This window comes from Planococcus citri, chromosome 2 (genome assembly GCF_950023065.1).
Source record: "Planococcus citri chromosome 2, ihPlaCitr1.1, whole genome shotgun sequence".
Classification (NCBI taxonomy): domain Eukaryota; kingdom Metazoa; phylum Arthropoda; class Insecta; order Hemiptera; family Pseudococcidae; genus Planococcus; species Planococcus citri.
The window spans coordinates 25544020-25563340 of NC_088678.1; the positions used below are offsets into that span (position 1 = coordinate 25544020).

Sequence of the window (19321 nt, forward strand, 5' to 3'; positions counted from 1 at the left end):
AATGCTTTCTACCCCTTTCGCTCGACAAACCTTCGCTATAAAACTTTCTCTTTTTCACCTTTTTTCTCATCTTGTATCATTTTCTCGGTTGTATACACCGAGGAAGAAAGCGTAGTACGAGAAAGACAGAGATGGATAGAGAGAGATGGGGATGAAGGAGAAATAAGAAAAAAAACGTTAAAAGCACGTTGACGATTGACGGCATCACGACGTCGACGACTCGACTCGACTCGCAGACGACAACGACGACAGGGACCGGGGCGGAAGGGGTGAAAAAGCACAAGCACACCAAGAAATACGTAACCTAGACAAAGTTTGTAAACAGGCTTTCGCAGACACAACAAATTGTAAAGGGATTCCGGGTAGAAAAGATTGTCTGACAGTCTGACATTTTAGTTCGTAACAAAACAGTATTACGATCTCGTTTGAACTACAACACAGCACAGTCTCGGTCTCAAAAGGGTTACCTACGGCAATTTAAACGTGGAAAAGCTGGGTAGAGAAAGGCATTTAGTTAAAGCCATACCCGCTTAGTGCCTTTGAACGGATAAAACTTTCTCTACGCCTTTCGCTCGTTCAACGGTTCTTTAATCGTGGCTCCCATCGTTGGAACGACCTTTCCACTGTCTTTTATCTTTTCCTATTCTTTGTCAATGGGGTTTTCCCTACGTGTATATCTCTATGTGTATAGTCTTATGTACTCGTAGTAGGTTCTCTTATATACTCGTAGACCCCGCTCGTCTGTTTCCCTTTCTCCATCTGTGTCCTGTTTATCGTCGAACAGAAAAACGCGATCGTGTATTTAGTAAAAAATATACCTACACGTGCTGTATGCCACGAGTATACACCTATATAATCCAGATTGTATGTATTTCGGAATACGACTGGCGAAAAAAAAGAAAGGGGTTATGTTTTGCCACTTGGTATTATTTTTTACCTCGTTTTCGTTCTTTATTTTATCGTCTTCGTGACCTACTATAATACTAATTGTGAAAATATCTTCTTTTATTTACGTTCGTTCGTCTGATGCCTTTGATTTCACTCTAAAATGTCAACACACGACCTTAATCGAATTAAGGAACGATGCGTTTCCTTTCGCTTGCCTACCTACATATTATACTTATTGTTAGTCGAATGACTTATTCATCGTATAATATGGAAACATTATGCATTACCCTTTCATGTGCACAAACATCGTCATCGTCGCAAATATCTCTATACCTATTTCTATGTTGGAGTTGAGAGTATAACTAAATCAATAAAATACATTATCATTATTCCTCGTACATACATAGCCCTTGATCGAAGAGTAAACAGCAAACAAAAGAGGTTTTACCCTTTTAAATAAGATTATCACCAATCAAGCCGCCTTTTACTCTGTACAAATTTGATTTGCTCGTGTAGTCGGTACGTTTAAAAGGCCTCCTCTTTACTTCGCCTTTCGCCTTAATTTGCCAAAATAGTAAATTCGATTTTTACTTGAAAAACGTAGTGCGCAGTTTGTGAAATTGTATTACCTATTCGAGCCAGAAAGAAGCCTATTGGAAAAACATTTCAGCTAAACGAAAAATAATATCGACTCGCGGTGTACTTTATTGAAATTGCCTCATCTTTTAAACAGGTTTGCAAGATTTAAGGGTCAATGTCATCTCGGCAATATAGTCGTGGTGTTTCGGCGCGAGAGTCTTTGAACTTGGAATGTAATTACTTTTCGAGCAGCTCGAATTACACTGCACGTAGCTCTCGTTCTCGTAGTTTGCTAATAATAATTATGTATCCCATGAGAAAATTTTTTAACGGTGAGTCGAGCGAGAAATGGTTATTAGAGGATAGTCGTTGTCGTTTTAATTTAGTTGCAGAGGGGGTTTTCAATTTCCGCGACCGGTGTGATGTAATTTGGAAAACATGTCAGGTGATTGGATCGAATTGAATTTTATGTTTTTAATTCGAATGATGGGTTTTAGAATATGGATTTGAGGTGTTGGTGATTGTGAAGGTAAAAGGAGAACCATTTTGGGCAATTAGTCACCAAAGTATACTAATTTTTTGCCATAACGCATACAAGAAGAGCTGCAAAAGATGTTCATGGCCTGAAAGGAAAAGTCAAGGAACAGTTTCATGCTTTGAGTTGAGTTGGAGACAATCGTGGAAAAAATTAGGCTCTTATAGATTTCCTATGTGGTTGCATTTTGCTATAGGTGAGTCATAGACTGCATAAAACGTTTCTCTGAGACTTGTGTTTGTTTAAATCTTTCATTCCTCTGGCCTCCCATCTTCTGAGACTTATAAACCATTAAAATCTGAGATTTTCCATTTATGCATGCTAAAGAGATCATACTCAAAAGTAGCTGAGACTTGTGTTTGTTTGAATCTTTCATTCCTTAGGCCTTCTGACATCTGGGACTTGTAAACCATTAAAATCTGAGATTTTCCATTTAAGTACTAAAGAGATCATAAAAGCAGCTGAAACTTATGTTTGTTTGAATTTTTTATTCCTCTGGCCTCTGATCTTTCTGAGACTTGCAAACTGTTAAAATATGAGATTTTCCATTTATGCGGAAAAGATCATAAAAGCACTATCAAAAATGAATAAAATATAAGTATGAATTTTTGAAAGGATTTTTAAAATACAAAAAGAAAATTAAATGAAGAAAAACCATGTTTAAAGTTTATATTGTTACCTTAAAGCTGAAATCAAGTATGCCCATAAAAAAAGTACAATTTTATGCATCACTGTCACTGATAAGGTTTGGATATGCTTGGAAGGGTTCATTGAGTCTTGATTGATCATCAGTTAGCTTTGTGGATCTTCCATGGTGCACTTATACTGCGCTTAATTGCAAATTTTCCATTTCAGGTAGAGCTGTGGGACCAAAAATATCCCGAAACTGGAACTGATTAAATCCCGATTCAAATGCAATCCCAAAACCTTAATTGTTATTTTTCTTAATCCCAAAACTGAAAAAATCCTGGGAACTGATATAACTTTAAACCTGAAACAATCCCAGAACCAAAACAAAATTGTTTCAGTTTTGGGATTTCAATTTTTGCTTTTTCCCGCAATTTTCAGGGATGCTGCCGATGCTATTGATTGCTAATCGATTAATTTTCCCCATTTATCGCCATTATTGTGATATCACCATACCAACAACTTGCGATCTGTTCTGTAAGGAATAAGGATTGCTAGTGTGCAACAAGAAATTTATGCTAACACCTGGAGGAAGGTTGTTGAATTTTGGAAGTAACTCCACTCACAGTTTTGACATGTGCAGTGTCCGATTTTTCACATTCACTTTAGCGATTCTTGCGGAAAAGATCACAAGTTGTTAGTATCGTGGTATCATGATAATCGCCATAACTCATTTATTCAATCAATCAATTTGATTATTGTGATATTTAATATTGTCGGCATCCCTGGTGATTTCATTTTCATAAATGGTCATTTTACATCATTTATTATCAACCATTCAGATTATAATGAAAATTACTCTACAAATTAAGCAAAATGTGCTGCATTTAAAACGTTAAACTAATTACACCATTGGATTTTCACGTCAAAACCTCCCATTTTTTAAACCCTTGCAGGATCCATTAGTCAATTTGGGCTCGAAATTGGTTGAAATGGAAATCCTGGAACTGAATCCAATTCAACCCGGAACCGAAACAATTTTTTCAATCCCAAAACAAATCCCGAAACCAAAATGAAAATTTAGAAGAACGAATCCCAAAAGGGAAATTCAGTGTTGAGAACCGTTTGGATTTGAATTGGTTGTGATGGTTGTGGTTTTCAGAACCTTTGAAAATAAGTGGTTCTGGTTTCGGTTCTCAAAAGGTTCCCAGTTGTGGCTTTGAAACAGTTTTGTTTTGGTTCCAAAAGATACCTTTCACATTGTTCTTCCAAAATGGTTCTCAGTTCTTCTCAAACTCAAACGGTTCTGGTTGTTCCTTTTACTCCTCCTTTGATATTTTGCTGGTGGTGCTGGTTGTTCCACCAATTAAAAAATGGTTCCAAATGGTTCCAGGTGCAAAAAATTGGCAAAAAATTGAAAATTTGTAAAAATTCCCCTTTACATTGCTTATTTTGCATGAAAAACATGAATTCTTATTTCACTTTGGTAAAAAAAACAAAGTTTTAATGATGAGAGGACCAAAAAGAACCGATTCCTGAAAACGGATCTGATGGTTCTTTTTATTTGAAACTTGTTCTGGTTCTTCTTCTGGTTGTTCTTTCCTTAAAAAACTCAATCGGTTATAAATGGTTCTAAATTGTTTCAAAATCATTTTATATGGTTGTTCTTTCGGTACTTTTCTTTTCCAAATTTTGAAACGGTTCTGATGGTTCTGGGTCCCGTTTCAATTGACCTAAAAAAGCGGTTATGGTGGTTCCAAACGGTTGTGGTTCCAAACGGTTCTCAACACTGGGGGGAATATGCATTCCAGAGTCTTATCAGTGATGCAAGATGGACATACTCAGTTTCAGCTGTAAGATACCCTACTGACAAGAAAAACTCGGTTAAATGCGTAATTTTGAGACCGTGTTTTTTGGTGTGTTTACACGGGGCATAATCGCATAAATGCAGTGTGTAATTGCTTTTATGAAAGACCCCCTGGAGTGTGAGATGGCATAACCGGAGTGCGGATGCAGTAACAAAACCAGTTTCAGGTAGAACAGAGTAACTGCGGATTTGAAAAAACGTGGGCGCAATAGCTGAAAAGTGAGACTAAAACGCGTATTTCTTGTCAATAGGGTAATGGTATACTGCCTATGTTTCAAATTAAAGGCACTGCAAGTATTTTGAGAATTGTAATTAATTTTAGGGTGCTTGAATTTTTAAAATGGAAATAGGATAAAATTGTAAAGAACTTTTCAGCTTTCTTACATCTTTCTCAAAAATCAAAATTCTGCATCATGACATAAGTAATAGCGTAATCAAATCCACTTTACCTGATGAAAGGAACTAAAGAATCAACGTGAAACAGTCCTCAACTTTGCCCCTTCAGTTTTGAGGGTTGGCAACCCAATTTACACTGGACTAGACACTAGTTGTGGAATTCCCGTACGGGGTGTTTCGTACAATGACCTATCTCCTGCCATCTGGTACGTAGGCAACTCATGCTGTCCATGAGGAGGAATGTTTGAAGGAGCTGAGTAAGGAGGCTCGCATTAATCATTTTTTGTTTTCAATTTTCTCGGCTCGAGAAACTATTGCACAGAAAAATTTGGGCTTTGCGGTGTGTTATCTAGAATTTTTCCATATAATTAATGATCATTATGGTAGTTGATCAAGTAGTGTTAAAAATTTAGCTTACAATTTGAAAAAATTTTGAAAATTTTTGAAAATCTGAAATGAACAAAATTTTTATTTGAGTATATATATATAACTCACCCCCTTCAATCCGAAAGGTAGGAAAACATCCAATTGTTCTCAGTATGAGTTGTATACTTACCTGATGAAAGGAGGTAGGTCACCTATGAAACACCCTGTACGTATGAAAATCGACAAAGATTTTTTTTTCTAAATTTTTTGAAACCGTTGTTGTCCTTTTAAAAAATCAATTTCCAAGTACCTTTAATGTCGAGTTTTTCATTCCTTATTCGACATAGTAAAATAAACTGAATGTGAAATATGACAAGACATTTGATGGGACACCCTGTATGCATTAAACATATTGCAGATTTTTAGTAACACATGTGCGGGTATATAGTATAGGTATTCGTTTTTTTATAACGATTCGCAATTCTTCTCGGTAATGGTAATTCATAAAAGAAAAAAAATCGGAAAGAAAAGAAGGAAGTACCGCAATGAGAAATATGAACAGAAGGAAGAGTAGGTATTTCTCGCGAAGAAAAAATAAATCTCAGGACAACAAACTCATTAAATACGTCGTCGTGAAATGTCATCTACCCCATATGCTGCTGCACCGATGGTAATAGGTTATCGTGTGTCGCGTGCTTATTCAACGAGTAAAAGAAAGAACTTTTAAAACTATTTTATACTTACTATGAGGATGAGGAAGTATGCACATTTATGTATTAGGGAGCGAGATCTGTATACCTTGAGTTCTATTCTAGTACCATGTGCTGAGATGATATTGATCGAAGTGAATCGATAAAAGTTTCAATGAAAGAGGTTTAGAAGTTTTGCTTCAAAGCCAGTTACATACATATAAAAATGGCTCAATTTTTTTTCTTACGATTTTCTCAAATAATGAGTGTTTGAGTGGTGTATTTTGTGAGATGAACTTTTATGCAGTGCACGTATGTAAGAGGAGTGTGTAGGTAACGTACTGTGTACATTTTATGAGCTGAGTACGAGTTCAATGACAATATGAAATTGCGAGGACAATACTTTGTAGTTTAAGTTATGCTTGAAAAGAAACGTCGATACATAATATAATTTCTTTAATCAAATTACAAAAGGACAGATGTTAAGGATCCCGGAACCCATCAATAGGAGAAAATAAGGAAACGCTTTAATTTAACGACATATACACAAAACGGCAGATGTTCGTTACAAAATTGGTTTGGTACTATGAGTTTTTGGACTCGGGTAGGTAGGTACTTTACTTACCAATGCAGTAAAAACCAAACGACGATGATGGAAAAAAATGCTTTTAATAATACGATATTTTACGTTTGTACGTATACGATTTTGCTGGAACACGTTCGTTGACATTTTGTACGTGTAATTTGTCTCTTTATACTCGCTTACTATGCTCGTACTGTAATAAGAGTAATGGTCGAGGTTTTTTTTTTTGCTTTTATTTTTTATAGTGTAAGTATTCCGAGTATAAGTGTACAACGAGCGATATCCAACATAACCAATTACTCTCGGTTAATTTTGATGGTTTACGTGACGTGGATGGTGTTTGTGTTATTATGCGAGGTTGCCGGATCTATTTGTTGTATATGCGGTAATTCATTATTGTAAGAGATGTAAGAGTAAGAGGTAAGAGCTCTCTATACGGTGTGTATTTACGTTTGTGCCGATGTTGATAAGATTCAAAGAGGGGATGTGCCGTGCATGCGTACGTAGTAGCAAGTGTTGCACGGGATGCTGGATTTGGATTTGAATGCTGTGTGCAGCCTTAGAAAGAGTGTTGTGTGCGTTCGTGAACCTCGCGTCGCAAGTGTATAGGTCTAGGTACCTTACGACTTACGTCGTCGTCGTGTATGGGCTCATTGGGCTCAATCTTCGTCGAATACGATAGAGGTTTACGTACGACGGAATACCTACCAGCATTTAAGTAGGAATTTCGAAAATGACGCGGCGTTCTTCTATCGTCCATAAGAGACGTTGGTGGCGGCTCGCGAACGCCCAAAAACGTTCGCTAGCAGCATTACCTTCGTCGACTCGTCGTTCCGGCTACTTTTGCAGGTTTTGCGTATCCTCACGTCGACGACGACGTCGACGTCGTCGTCGTGTATTGATTAGTTTGGCAAAAATGAAAATAGGGGGGTTTGGGATATTTTTTTGCTGCCTTGCCTGTTCGTTTTTCTCAAGTCGTGAGATGTGGAGAATGAGTACCTATGGTTTTCGTGTTCCTGTGTACCTTCTCTTAATCGTAGGTATATTTAACGTCTAGTGGGTTATTTGATGAAGAAAAATGAAGGCATCGTGTGTTGGATTTGTACTTTTTGTGTTCTAAAGTGAATGCGATGTTACACTTTTTTAGAAAATACATAGATAAGGTTTGGTTGATCCAATGAATTCAAAAAAAAAGCATGACTAAAATTTCGACTCTCAGAACTTATCAAGATAATTGAGTGAAACATTTTTTTAAATGTTTCATAATGAAAAATTTCTTTTGAAAATAGTCTGATAAGTAGGTACATATAAGAATACTTTACCTCGAAAACTACAATTTTTTGATTTTTTGTTTTTCAAATTGTAGGAAAAATTTGAAAGACTTGAAGGAAAAGACATTTTGAACAAAAATAAGACGTCATTAAAAAGCAGATATTATTATCTACCTATTTAAAGTTCTTTTTTGAAAAAAAAAAAAAAAAAAAAAAACACAAAACATAACACCTTTGAAAAATATGAATGACAAAGAATTCATTGAACATGAAAATTTCCAGAGTTGAAATAAGGTTCTGTTTTTTGTATAATATGTAAGATATTTGAAGCAAAAATTGGAAAGTTTATCTTAATACAATCAAGTATCTATTTGTTATGAACAAAATTGGATTTAAAAAAATTAATAAAAAAATAGAAATGAAAAATTGTTGCAAAAATTGATTTTTTTTTGGAAGAATCAAGAGTCTTGGAGAAAAATTAAATGGTAGAGCTTATCTCTTATTTCCATGATGTGATTAATTTTTTCCCAATGGGTTTAGTTTCTAAGACATTTTGAGCAAAAGTGAGAAAACTTGCCTTGAGGGTTGCCTGTATTGGTTGCCTGTATTGTTGTGATTTTTTTCAACGTTTTCATCACAAAAAAAATCGATTTTGGGAAAACCCAAAGTTCTTGGGGCGAAAATGATGACGAATGAAATTTTGGAGTGTGATAATTAACCTATTATGGTGAAATTCTATACATCTTTACATCTTATGCTAAATTCTTACAAACAGTTCATGTTTATTGATAATTACTGATTTGAAAAAATACTTGTATCAAAAGAAAATATGTAAAGAAAAACAAGAGGGTTCCCCAGATTTGGATAAAAAAATCCTCTTTTTTCTGAGAACTTTTTATACAGGTCAGGCATGAAATTCGGTTGTCACTATTTCACTTGCAAGTCCCTTTTTGTCACTATTTCGGCGAAAATGGCCAATTGTGATTGAATAGAGACAATTTGTCTAAACCGTGCAAAGGTAGATCGAAAGATCAGGTAAAAATTTATCACCTGTCAGAATTTCAAGTGGTAAAGTGCCTTTTTTGATTTTTATAGTGAATTTTTGAAAATCAAATTTAGGCTAAAAATGAGGGAAAAAATCAAAATTTTACCCAATTGACCAAGAAAGCTGAAATTCGGGATATACCCTATTTTCGACATGCCAAATCGGTTGGAAACTGTTTCAAACAGTCTTGAGCAGTTCTGGAGCCTCCAGCAGATTTTTGGAACCCAAAATTCCCACAAAATTTCATCAAATGGAGTTGGATAGCCGAAATTTACTCTGCAAACTAATTTCAATACACTACAAAATCAACTGGAGGTGAATTTCAAGTCGTTTTGAAGCCTCTAGCCACTTTTTGGAAATTACTGGAGCCTCTAGCAGATTTTTGAAATTTGAAATTCCCGCAACATTTCACCAAATGGAGTTGGCAAGCTGAAATTTACTTCGCAAACTAATTTCAATACAATATGAAGTCGACTACATGGTGGTTTCAAATAGTTTTGAAGCTTCCGGCTACCTTTTGGAAATTTCAATTTTCCAAAAAACTTCATAAAACCTTTCAAAAAGTCGCTGGGGGCTCCAAAACGACTCTAAACCCACTAGCAGTCGACTTCGTATAGCGTATTGAAATTAGTTTACAGAATGAATTTCGGCTTTCCATTTCCATGATGAAATTTTGGGAAATTTCAAGTTTCAAATATTTACTGGAGGCTCCAGTAATTTCAAAAAAGTCGCTGGAGGCTCCAAAACGACTTGAAATCTACCTGCAGTCGACTTCGTAGCGTATTGAAATTAGTTTGCAGAATGAATTTCGACTTTCCAACTCCATTTGATGAAATTTTGTGGGAATTTTGATTTTCAAAAATCTGCTGGAGGCTCCAGAACTGCTCAAATGAGTTGAAACAGTTTCCAATCGATTTGGCGTGTCGAAAATAGGGTATATCCCACATTTCAGCTTTCTTGGTCAATTTGGTAAAATTTTGATTTTTTCCCATCATTTTTGGCCTGAATTTGATTTTCAAAAATTCACCAAAAATCCTGATTTTGTACAGTTTAAAAATAAAATAAATAAAATAAAAAATTTAGTACAAGTGCTCTGTTGAAACGCAAAATCTGCCAATTGGGCTGACCTGTCAATCAAATTAGTCTTCATTTTGTAAGTAGGACCACTTTTTTTTGAAGACAAAGGTTAGAAATGCTCCTTAGAACTCCTCCTTTAAGCAAAAAGTCGTCCCGGTGGATCGACGGGGGCGGGGTGCAATCGATCCTACATTTTGGTCACTTTTTCTCAAATTTTTGGTCACTTTTTTTTGCTATTTTTGAGTCACTAAAGTCTCTAAAAAAAAAAAAAAAAAAAAAAATGAAATAATGGATTTTATGCCTGATAGGTAACCAAAGTGATTAATTTTTTTCAGATTAAAATTGAAGTAAAAAAAACACTATAAATAATGGACAACGATTAGGTGAAAAAAAATGGATAAATCGAGTTGATACCTATAGAGGAGGAGACAAAATTGAAAATGTTTACTTGTTAGCAAGTTAAACGGAATGGGGAGGCTTGTGCTCAGAATATTTTTGTTTGACTTGATATTTTTGCAGCAATGTTGGCTATTTCTCTGTTTTACCCTACACATGAATAAATAATCGTTGATAAAATTAATATTTAATTTGGACATCCAGTTGTTTGGTTTACTTTTCTATAACATCGTGGAAAAGAAAGGAAAAATAAGTGAGAAAAAAAAGGTTATTTGTTATCGTGAATATTTGAATTTATTTTCCAAATTTTTAGTGTCTACAATTTGGCAACTTTTTCATAAAATGTTTAGGAAGGTATAAAAATATTGACGAAACAAATTCATTTGGAAATCGCAGTAGGTTTTCGAATTATCTTACTTTAAACAAACATTCAAAACAATAATAAAAATTGAAAATACTCGTTGTCTTCGATTTTAATTGGGGGGAATCCTAAAAATTGTTGGCTGATCAAACCGAAGTTGAAATGCTAGCTTTGTTGAAGAAACTGAAATGACTTGGCAAGTAGAAAGGTGTCTTATGTGTATGGTAATACGTAACACATAAGACACCTTTCTAAATAACATGGCGTACTGAAGAATTCTTTACAGAGATCTTAATTTGAGGTACATCCTTTTGTGAATGAGGGTTGATTTTCCCAGAATGGTGTTATTATATTGTGATATGTATAAGTAACTACATTCTATAATCCTGTCGATTAAAAGCTTTTCAAAAACCCCCATCGAACAAAAATATTCATTATTTGTCTACCTAAGTATGTATGTACTTGAAAATTTTTAATTACTTACATGCAATTTTTATGTCGAGAAAGAAAATTGATAGTTTTAAGCTCATTTAATGGGAATTACGTGTGAATTTTGAGCATTGAAATGTTCATCGTTTATCACACCTGTGCTATATTTATTTATCACCTCGTCACCAGTACGATGATGGCGATGGTCGGATATGATAAAGAAAATATTATCAAAATGTAACATTTTTTTTTAGTTAGAATTTCCGCGATCCGATGGTCAAAATGACGTGAATATGTGATGTTTCATCAGAATTGTGATAATGAAGAGCAGAAGAATTAGGTATTTTAATATAGCCCAAGGCCAATAGGATATGAGTATTGCATGAGAGATATGAACATTTGAACAAGTTACGTATGAAATTTCTCCATGAGGAAGTTGATAATGGAACGAATGTGCTGAAAAATGTAGGTAGTTACATACATAATAGGTATAAATGTATTAAAGCTGTTCCAATTCATTTCTACTTTTTGAATTAGAATAAATTTAATACAGATGATAATTACAACTGACGTGAAAGGAAAGAGCATTTCATTCTGTTTGAATTCGATCGAATTTATACCTGCCTAATCCAAATCAAAATTACGTTTTCAGAACTCGATCGAAAGTTCATTATTTTAAACACGTAGGTTTGAGAAAAATCGAAACAAGTTCTGAATTTTTGTTTCAAAATGTAGGTGGTTGAATAATTTCGGAATGGATTTTGTGCTCGAATCAAGCAACATCATATCTACCTAACCATCGACATTTTCTCAATTTTGTGACTTGGAAAAAAAATTATGTGTTCTTCTGTTCGACGAGATTTAATAACAAATGCTTCCATCTCGTTTTAGAATAATTAATGAACGAAGTTTTCCAATAGCATCCAATTTTCTCGAGAAATAAGATACGTATACAGAAATAAAAATTCAATATCGAACACCGAGCGTAGGTACTTCCATTTAATCGAATTCCTTCGTTGTAATCGAACGTATAGAAGTAAAATTCGAAGCAAAAAGGAATATAAAGGAAAAAAAACTCTCACGCAGTAAGCGTGAGAAGACCGACTTTTCGTAAAATAAATATCTTTTACGAACGAATTGATCCACTTTTATTTAAACAGTGATTCGCGAACGAACTGATTCGTATAAGTGACTTGTTCGTGAACGAATCGATTTGTACAAGTGACTCGTTCGTGAATGAATCGATTCGTATAAGTGACTCGTTCGCGAACGAATCGATTCGTATAAGTGACTCGTTCGCGAACGAATCGAATCATACAAGTGAATCGTTCGCGAACGAATTGATTCGTACAAGTGAATCGTTCGCGAACGAATCGATTCGTACAAGTGAATCGTTCGCGAACGAATTAATTCATACAAGTGAATCGTTCACGAACGAACCGATTCAGACATGTGATTCGTTCGCGAACGAATTGATTCATTTACTCAATTTTCAATGAATCATTCGCGAACGAATTGATTCGTATTAGTGACTCATTCGCGAACGAATTTATTCATAAATTAAAGATTCGTTGGCGAATGGTTCTTTCAAAAAATTGATCAATTCGTTCACGAATGATTCACAAAAAATTGAGGGTCGTATACTTAATAGGAATCGAGCAAACCTAGTGAGATTTCAAGTTTCATCGAAATCAGTTCAGCCATTTCCTAGGTAATGAGTTTTGAAAAATTCTGAAAAAAAATTTTGTCGCTCGACAAATTTGAAAGCTTTGAGCTTTTGAAAATTTTGTTTTCGATTACGTAAGAAAGCTACGAACTTTTGGATCATGGTGCAAGTGCGAAATCATAGGAATGGTGATGGACTTGTGATACTTCAAGTTTCAGAAAAATTGGTTCAGTCGTTACTCAAGGTAATGATTTTTAAGTGAAAAATGTCGAAAAAAAGTTTTGTCGCTCGATAAACTTGGAAGCTTCGAACTTTTGAAACACGATGATGGTGACAAATTGTCCGGCTAGTATCCAAGGGCTGACATTTTGAGTTTCATCAAAATCGGTTCAACCGTTCCTCAGAAATAAATTTTTAAATGAGTTTTTAAGTGAAAAATGTCGAAAAAAAATTTTGTCGCTCGATAAACTTGGAAGCTTTGAACTTTTGGAACTTGATGATGATGGCGAAATCTCCGCTAAGTAGTGTAGTTCTGAAATTTCAAATTTGATCAAAATCGATTCAGCCGTTGCTGAGAAATTAAATTTTATGTGTAAATTCACCTCATCACATACGAGTACTTAAATATTTAAGTAAAGACTTGGCACACGAATTCATTTAAAATTGAACTTTTAAAAAATCATTTCTCAGGAACGGTTGAACCGATTTTGATGAAACTCAAAATGTCAGCCCTTGGATACTAGCCGGACAATTTGTCACCATCATCGTGTTTTAAAAGTTCAAAGCTTCCAAGTTTATCGAGCGACAAAATTTTTTTTCGACATTTTTCACTTAAAAATTCATTTAAAAATTTATTTCTCAGGAACCTTTGAACCGATTTTGATGAAACTCAAAATGTCAGCCCTTGGATACTAGCCGGACAATTTGTCACCATCATCGTGTTTCAAAAGTTCAAAGCTTCCAAGTTTATCGAGCGACAAAATTTTTTTTCGACATTTTTCACTTAAAAATTCATTTAAAAATTTATTTCTCAGGAACCTTTGAACCGATTTTGATGAAACTCAAAATGTCAGCCCTTGGATACTAGCCGGACAATTTGTCACCATCATCGTGTTTCAAAAGTTCAAAGCTTCCAAGTTTATCGAGCGACAAAATTTTTTTTCGACATTTTTCACTTAAAAATCATTACCTTGAGTAACGACTGAACCAATTTTTCTGAAACTTGAAGTATCACAAGTCCATCACCATTCCTATGATTTCGCACTTGCACCATGATCCAAAAGTTCGTAGCTTTCTTACGTAATCGAAAACAAAAATGAGCTTTTTCAAATTTTCGGGGGGTGACTTTGCACAAAATTTTAAAAAAATTTAATTTCTCAGCAACGGCTGAACCGATTTTGATCAAATTTTAAATGTCACAACTAGGCTACTAGCCGAACATTTTGGCATCATCATCAAGTTCCAAAAGAACGCAGCTTCCAAGTTTATCGAGCGACAAAATTTTTTTTCGAAATTTTTCAAAACTCATTACCTAGAAAACGGCTGAACCGATTTTGATGAAACTTGAAATCTAAGTAGGCCTCTATGATCTCTATAATTTCGCATATTCACTTCGATCCAAAAGTTCGTAGCTTTCGAATTAAATCAAAAATTCAAAAAAAAAATTGTATATATATATCTCTATATATATACTGTCTTATAGTACATTGCGAGATCCGACATATACACAGGCATTGCGAGATCCGACCCAAAAAATTTCGAAAAATGCTAAAAACTCAAATAATGACCCTACAACTTCGTTCGAACGCACGTTCCAGTGTGTAAACAGTGCCTTTCTATGCCTTGCCGCCATCAATTTCGCGATCCGCATAAACCGAGATCCACCAACGGCCTTAACCTGATTTGGGGGTGGATCTCGCAAGATGCGTCGTTTATCTATTTTCAAAAATTGTATATAAGTATATAAATAGTAGGTAAAACGAGATCCGGCTGAAAATGTGTGTACAGGGTCCCCCGGATCTCACGAGTACCATGGCATATGAGAGAACTTGCGAGATCCGGCAAAAGGATCTCAGGATCTCGCAATGCCCGATTTTATATAAAACGGATCTCGTAATGTATGGTTTTTACATGTATATATATAAACCTTATATAAGGAAACCTGAAATTTTGGGAATGAGCCTATCGTGATCCCAGACCCTCGAAACGCAAAGAAAAGTCACTCCCCGACCCAACTTCCACTATCGCAACAAATACAATACTCCACTTTTCTCCGAAAAGTCGGTAAAAGACGTTAAAATAACGACTATTTGATTGGCAATTGGTAAAAATGATTACTTCGGTGCCTTTCGTTAGGGAGTAAAATATTAAAATTCATTTTGATTTACGTGTGTATTTATATTACATACATTATACGAATACGAGGGGGAAAAACGAAAGAAGAGAAAGTCACAACGAGCACGCAAACGTGGAAAAGCAAATGGCGAAAATATTTTAAATGGAAAATAAATTCAAAAAGCCTTAAATTACGTAATGCTATTTTACGAACGCTAATTTCGCTATAAATCATCGACTGGGAGCTTGCTGCAACTTCCACATAGCCGAGCATTAAAATGAAATTGCCACAGTGTATAGAGATATATAATAAACGAGCAAAGAGAGATAGAGAGAGAAAGAGAAAGAAAAACAGAGCGTGAGAGAGCAAAACATCCAAGAGAGTTTTAGGTAGGTATATTTATATAGAGTCGAGTTTCAATAAAAAATGATTCGATTCTCATTTGGACGATAGATTTTCATTGTACGGTAACGTTTATTATTTGGTCGTCGGGGAAATTCGATTCGATTTTGGGTAAATTCGCCTTCGCCCCCCCCCCCCCCCGTCATCGTCATCCTAGATACCGCTGTGTCTTATCTTCAGTATGGCGAATTTATTCGCTTTGAAAATGTCATCGGGTCGAGATACTACTGTATACTCGTATTTTACGTATTCGTCCAAGTATGTAAAATTCTCTCTCTTTTCGCGTTGGTAGGTACCTACCTAATACCCAAAACGCGACGACGCGACGATATATTCGAGGATTTATATTTTATTTTTTTATTAACGACAATTTTTAGCAATTTTCGGTTGAATTTTTTTTCCTTTAAATGGTCGATTTCGATTCAGTTTTTCCCCGAGTGAGGACGAGGAAAATGGAGTATTTTTCCTCGGGTTTTTAGATTTTTACAGCATGAAAATGTGGGGGAATGTGGCGTAGTATCAGATTATGCTTAATGTATGCCTATCTGTGTACTTTCCTGTTGCATTAAAGTCATCCAGTTCGAGCTCGAATGGTTTAAATGGGAATAAATTCGATAAATAGGGTTTATTTTTTAACGTATCAAATAATCTGATGTGGAGGGAAGAGGTGAGCTTCAAAAATATCGTTATTTGTATACCTTTATTGCGAAATAAAGTTGCGATAGGATCTTTGAAAACCGAGCTTTCTAGAAAAATATGTGCCATATTTTGTTACCTGCGTTTGAAATTCAGTTTTCGTTTTTTCCAAGCGAAATATCTCATCTTTTCGACAAGACAATGACCTGTTTTGACCTCAACATGACCGAGTCCTTTTTTGACCCTGATAGGGAACTCCATAGATTATTTTCATTATCATTTTAAAATGTGCATATTTTACTATTACGTACGAATACTTACTCAACAATGGCTCATATTGACCGTAAATTACCTTTATGTTTTTACAGCCGGGTTCTGTGATGCCATTTTACGGTTCGAACATTCCAGCTGGTAATGTAACTGAAGCAACTCCAGGCTTTCCTCAAGCAGTCCGAGAACACAGATTTTCAAATACAGTTTGGCAACAAGCGCCAGTACCTACAGAAGCAGCTGCAATGAGTAAGCATTGGCATATTCGTTAGCACGTGATTGTACTCTACACACTACACACACGAGTAATATGTGAATTTAACATCGCTTTGAAAATTTTCCAGGTACTTGGCCTCCTCAAGGTCAGTTCATACAGCAGTTACCGCCGCCGCAAATCGACGAATTGAGATATCATCCGCAGTATCCGCCCGGTGCACCGGTCACAGTGTCTTCGTATACTCAGCCTACGCCAGGTACGTGTACATTAGGTAATTTAACGTATGTCGATGTCGTGTATATGTTGAAAAATAATTTCAAAAATTCGCTGACCGATGGGTTTCTATGTTGTTGATTTGTCTAAAAAAAAAAAAGTAGCACGACTCGAACGTTTACGTAATATGTATTTTAAAACTTCGTGCTATGAACTAATTTTTACGTGTAATATTTGTGACATTATTGGTGTTCTCTTTGCAGGATATCAACCGGTACAAAGCGGTTTTTTACAGACCAATGGTCCACCATATCAAACCTCTCAACCTCCGGCAGCTTCGCCTTTGCTTAACGGAGGCACACCGACTAGAAATAACGTTACCGTTAATGGTACCATCGATTACGTCGACGCCTCGCCTAGACCAACCGAATACATGAACGGCGCCTATCCCGGACAGGTGGGTAAATGCTTTGATTTACATTACCTCTATGCTGATCCACACCACACGTGGTGACAAAACCTTGAAATTTTACGTACTCATGTGATTTTTTTTCTTTTTCTCTGTGTGTGCGCAGGAAACCACATTAGTTCCTCAACCTTCCAGTACGCCTAATAGTAGGTGTAGCTCTGTACAAAATTTAGATAATAATACCAGCGATTCTGTGACCGGTGGTATTCCTCCGTCTAAGACTCCGACTACAGTAAATAACTACATTCAACCAATTGGTACTCCATCCCAAGTAAATAATCAGGGAAACGCGATGCCTGGATACCCACCTCCACAACCTCCCCAATCACAACAGAGTTTACGCAACTCTAGTGGGTAAGTGAGCTCGAGACTCGAGATTATGAATTTCTGTAGATTTTCTGTTTTTTTTTTTTTTTTTTTTTTTTAAGATGAGTTTGGTGTATTTTTGACCATATTTCGTTGGAGAAGTACGTGTAACAGATGGGTGAAAATTGTGTATGAGCTGTCTTGTAGCTCGTGTCTAAATCTATCAGAAATGAAAATGTGACATTATTTAAACTAGATGCTCCAGAACTGCTCAAAACGATCCGAAATGTCTTCGAATGGATTTAGTGGGGGATAGGGGGAGGGGGTTATAGAGATTATGCATATCAAATTTCATCTTCGAGTTTAATTGTATAATTTTTTTTCATTTTTTGTGCAAATATGATTTTTGAAAATTTTCCTAAATTCAAGAAATTTTCTCAAGGACCTCAAATTCTGGCTTGCTGAATATTTTTTCGGTATAAAAGGGCTCGTACTCGGCTACTTTTCCAGACGTAACCAAGTTACTCGAGTTCAAAATTTTAGTCATCAAAGTTACCTTTTTTGGGGGGAGGGGGAATCAAAAATTCAATTCTTTTGAACCTTGGTATTATTTTTTGAAAAAAAAAAGGAAATTTATTGGTACTTAGTATCGATATAAGATGTGAATAATGGACATTTTATTTTTTATTTTTTTTTTTTCAACTAGCTACACTGTCTTTTCAGTGTGTTATTGTTCATGTTCAAGTCTCTTTTCTTCCAAAAATTATTTTCGATGCTAAAGTCTCGCTTTTCGTCAAATTTGCCAAAAAATATCGTTGATGAAAATTGATGTTCCTTTGACTAAAAATTCCAGAAATATGTATCCTGCACTTTTTTCCAAAAACTGCCTGAAAGTCTCGTGTTTTTTTTTTCATATCACTTTTTTGAATTTTGACAATGATTGCCAAGAATCTGGACCAAAAATTTAAAATGTTTATTGGTTCAAATATTTTTTTTTCTTGTTAGGTGTCAGTCTCTGCCTTTGGTTTTCATTATTCTCGACCAAGTTTAGGTAATAAATTAGGGATATCAGTAGTTCAGTTCAAAAGAAATTGTTCTGATTATTTCGACTCTAATCCAAAATGCTCAACAAACAAAACACCCTGAAAGAACAATACAAAAGCGAAGCATTTTTCCAAATATTCAACTCTGTAGGAGGGGGGGGAGGAGTCAATATATATACTCTCCAGTAGCTCATTTTTTTTTTTTTTTAATTTCTACTCATCTTTTTTTGAGAATTGCAACCAAATTTTTTGATATTTACTTCGTTGAAATCGTGAAAACGTGATTTTGGCGTTTTTTTTAAGAGTAAAATCTCAGAATTTGGCCCAAAAAAGCTTAATTTTGAAAGTTACAGGAAAAATCAAATGAAAAATTATCGAGCACTTGCCAGTGTGGTTCAAATGTAAATTCTTCAATTCATTTGAAAAAATTTGCTTTTACACCTTTTTTAGGGGTGCCTAAAGTGGGGGGCTCTAAAGAAAGGGTTCGAAATTACGAATATACAGGCAGCTTAATTGAATTTTTTCATCGAGATAATCGAATATATGCCTCAAAAACGTTACGTTTGGCGCAAATCGCAGGTTTCTAGTTTACCAGGGGTTCCCAAAATTTTGAAATTGCGAAAAAATGGAAAACTGGATTTTTGAGTATCAGAGG

At 35.3% G+C, this 19321-nt stretch overlaps 1 protein-coding gene across 4 annotated transcripts in view; it reads left to right on the plus strand.

Annotated features, from left to right (window-relative positions):
• The window catches only part of LOC135835177 (methylcytosine dioxygenase TET-like), a 214054-nt gene that overhangs the window by 177341 nt on the left and 17392 nt on the right, over positions 1–19321 (plus strand). For all 4 annotated transcript variants that reach the window (XM_065349322.1, XM_065349323.1, XM_065349325.1 and 1 more), the window contains 4 exons: positions 16517–16667; positions 16763–16891; positions 17112–17305; positions 17424–17671. In XM_065349322.1, the coding sequence (XP_065205394.1) occupies positions 16517–16667; positions 16763–16891; positions 17112–17305; positions 17424–17671 (722 nt within the window). The remainder of the gene's footprint in view (positions 1–16516; positions 16668–16762; positions 16892–17111; positions 17306–17423; positions 17672–19321) is intronic.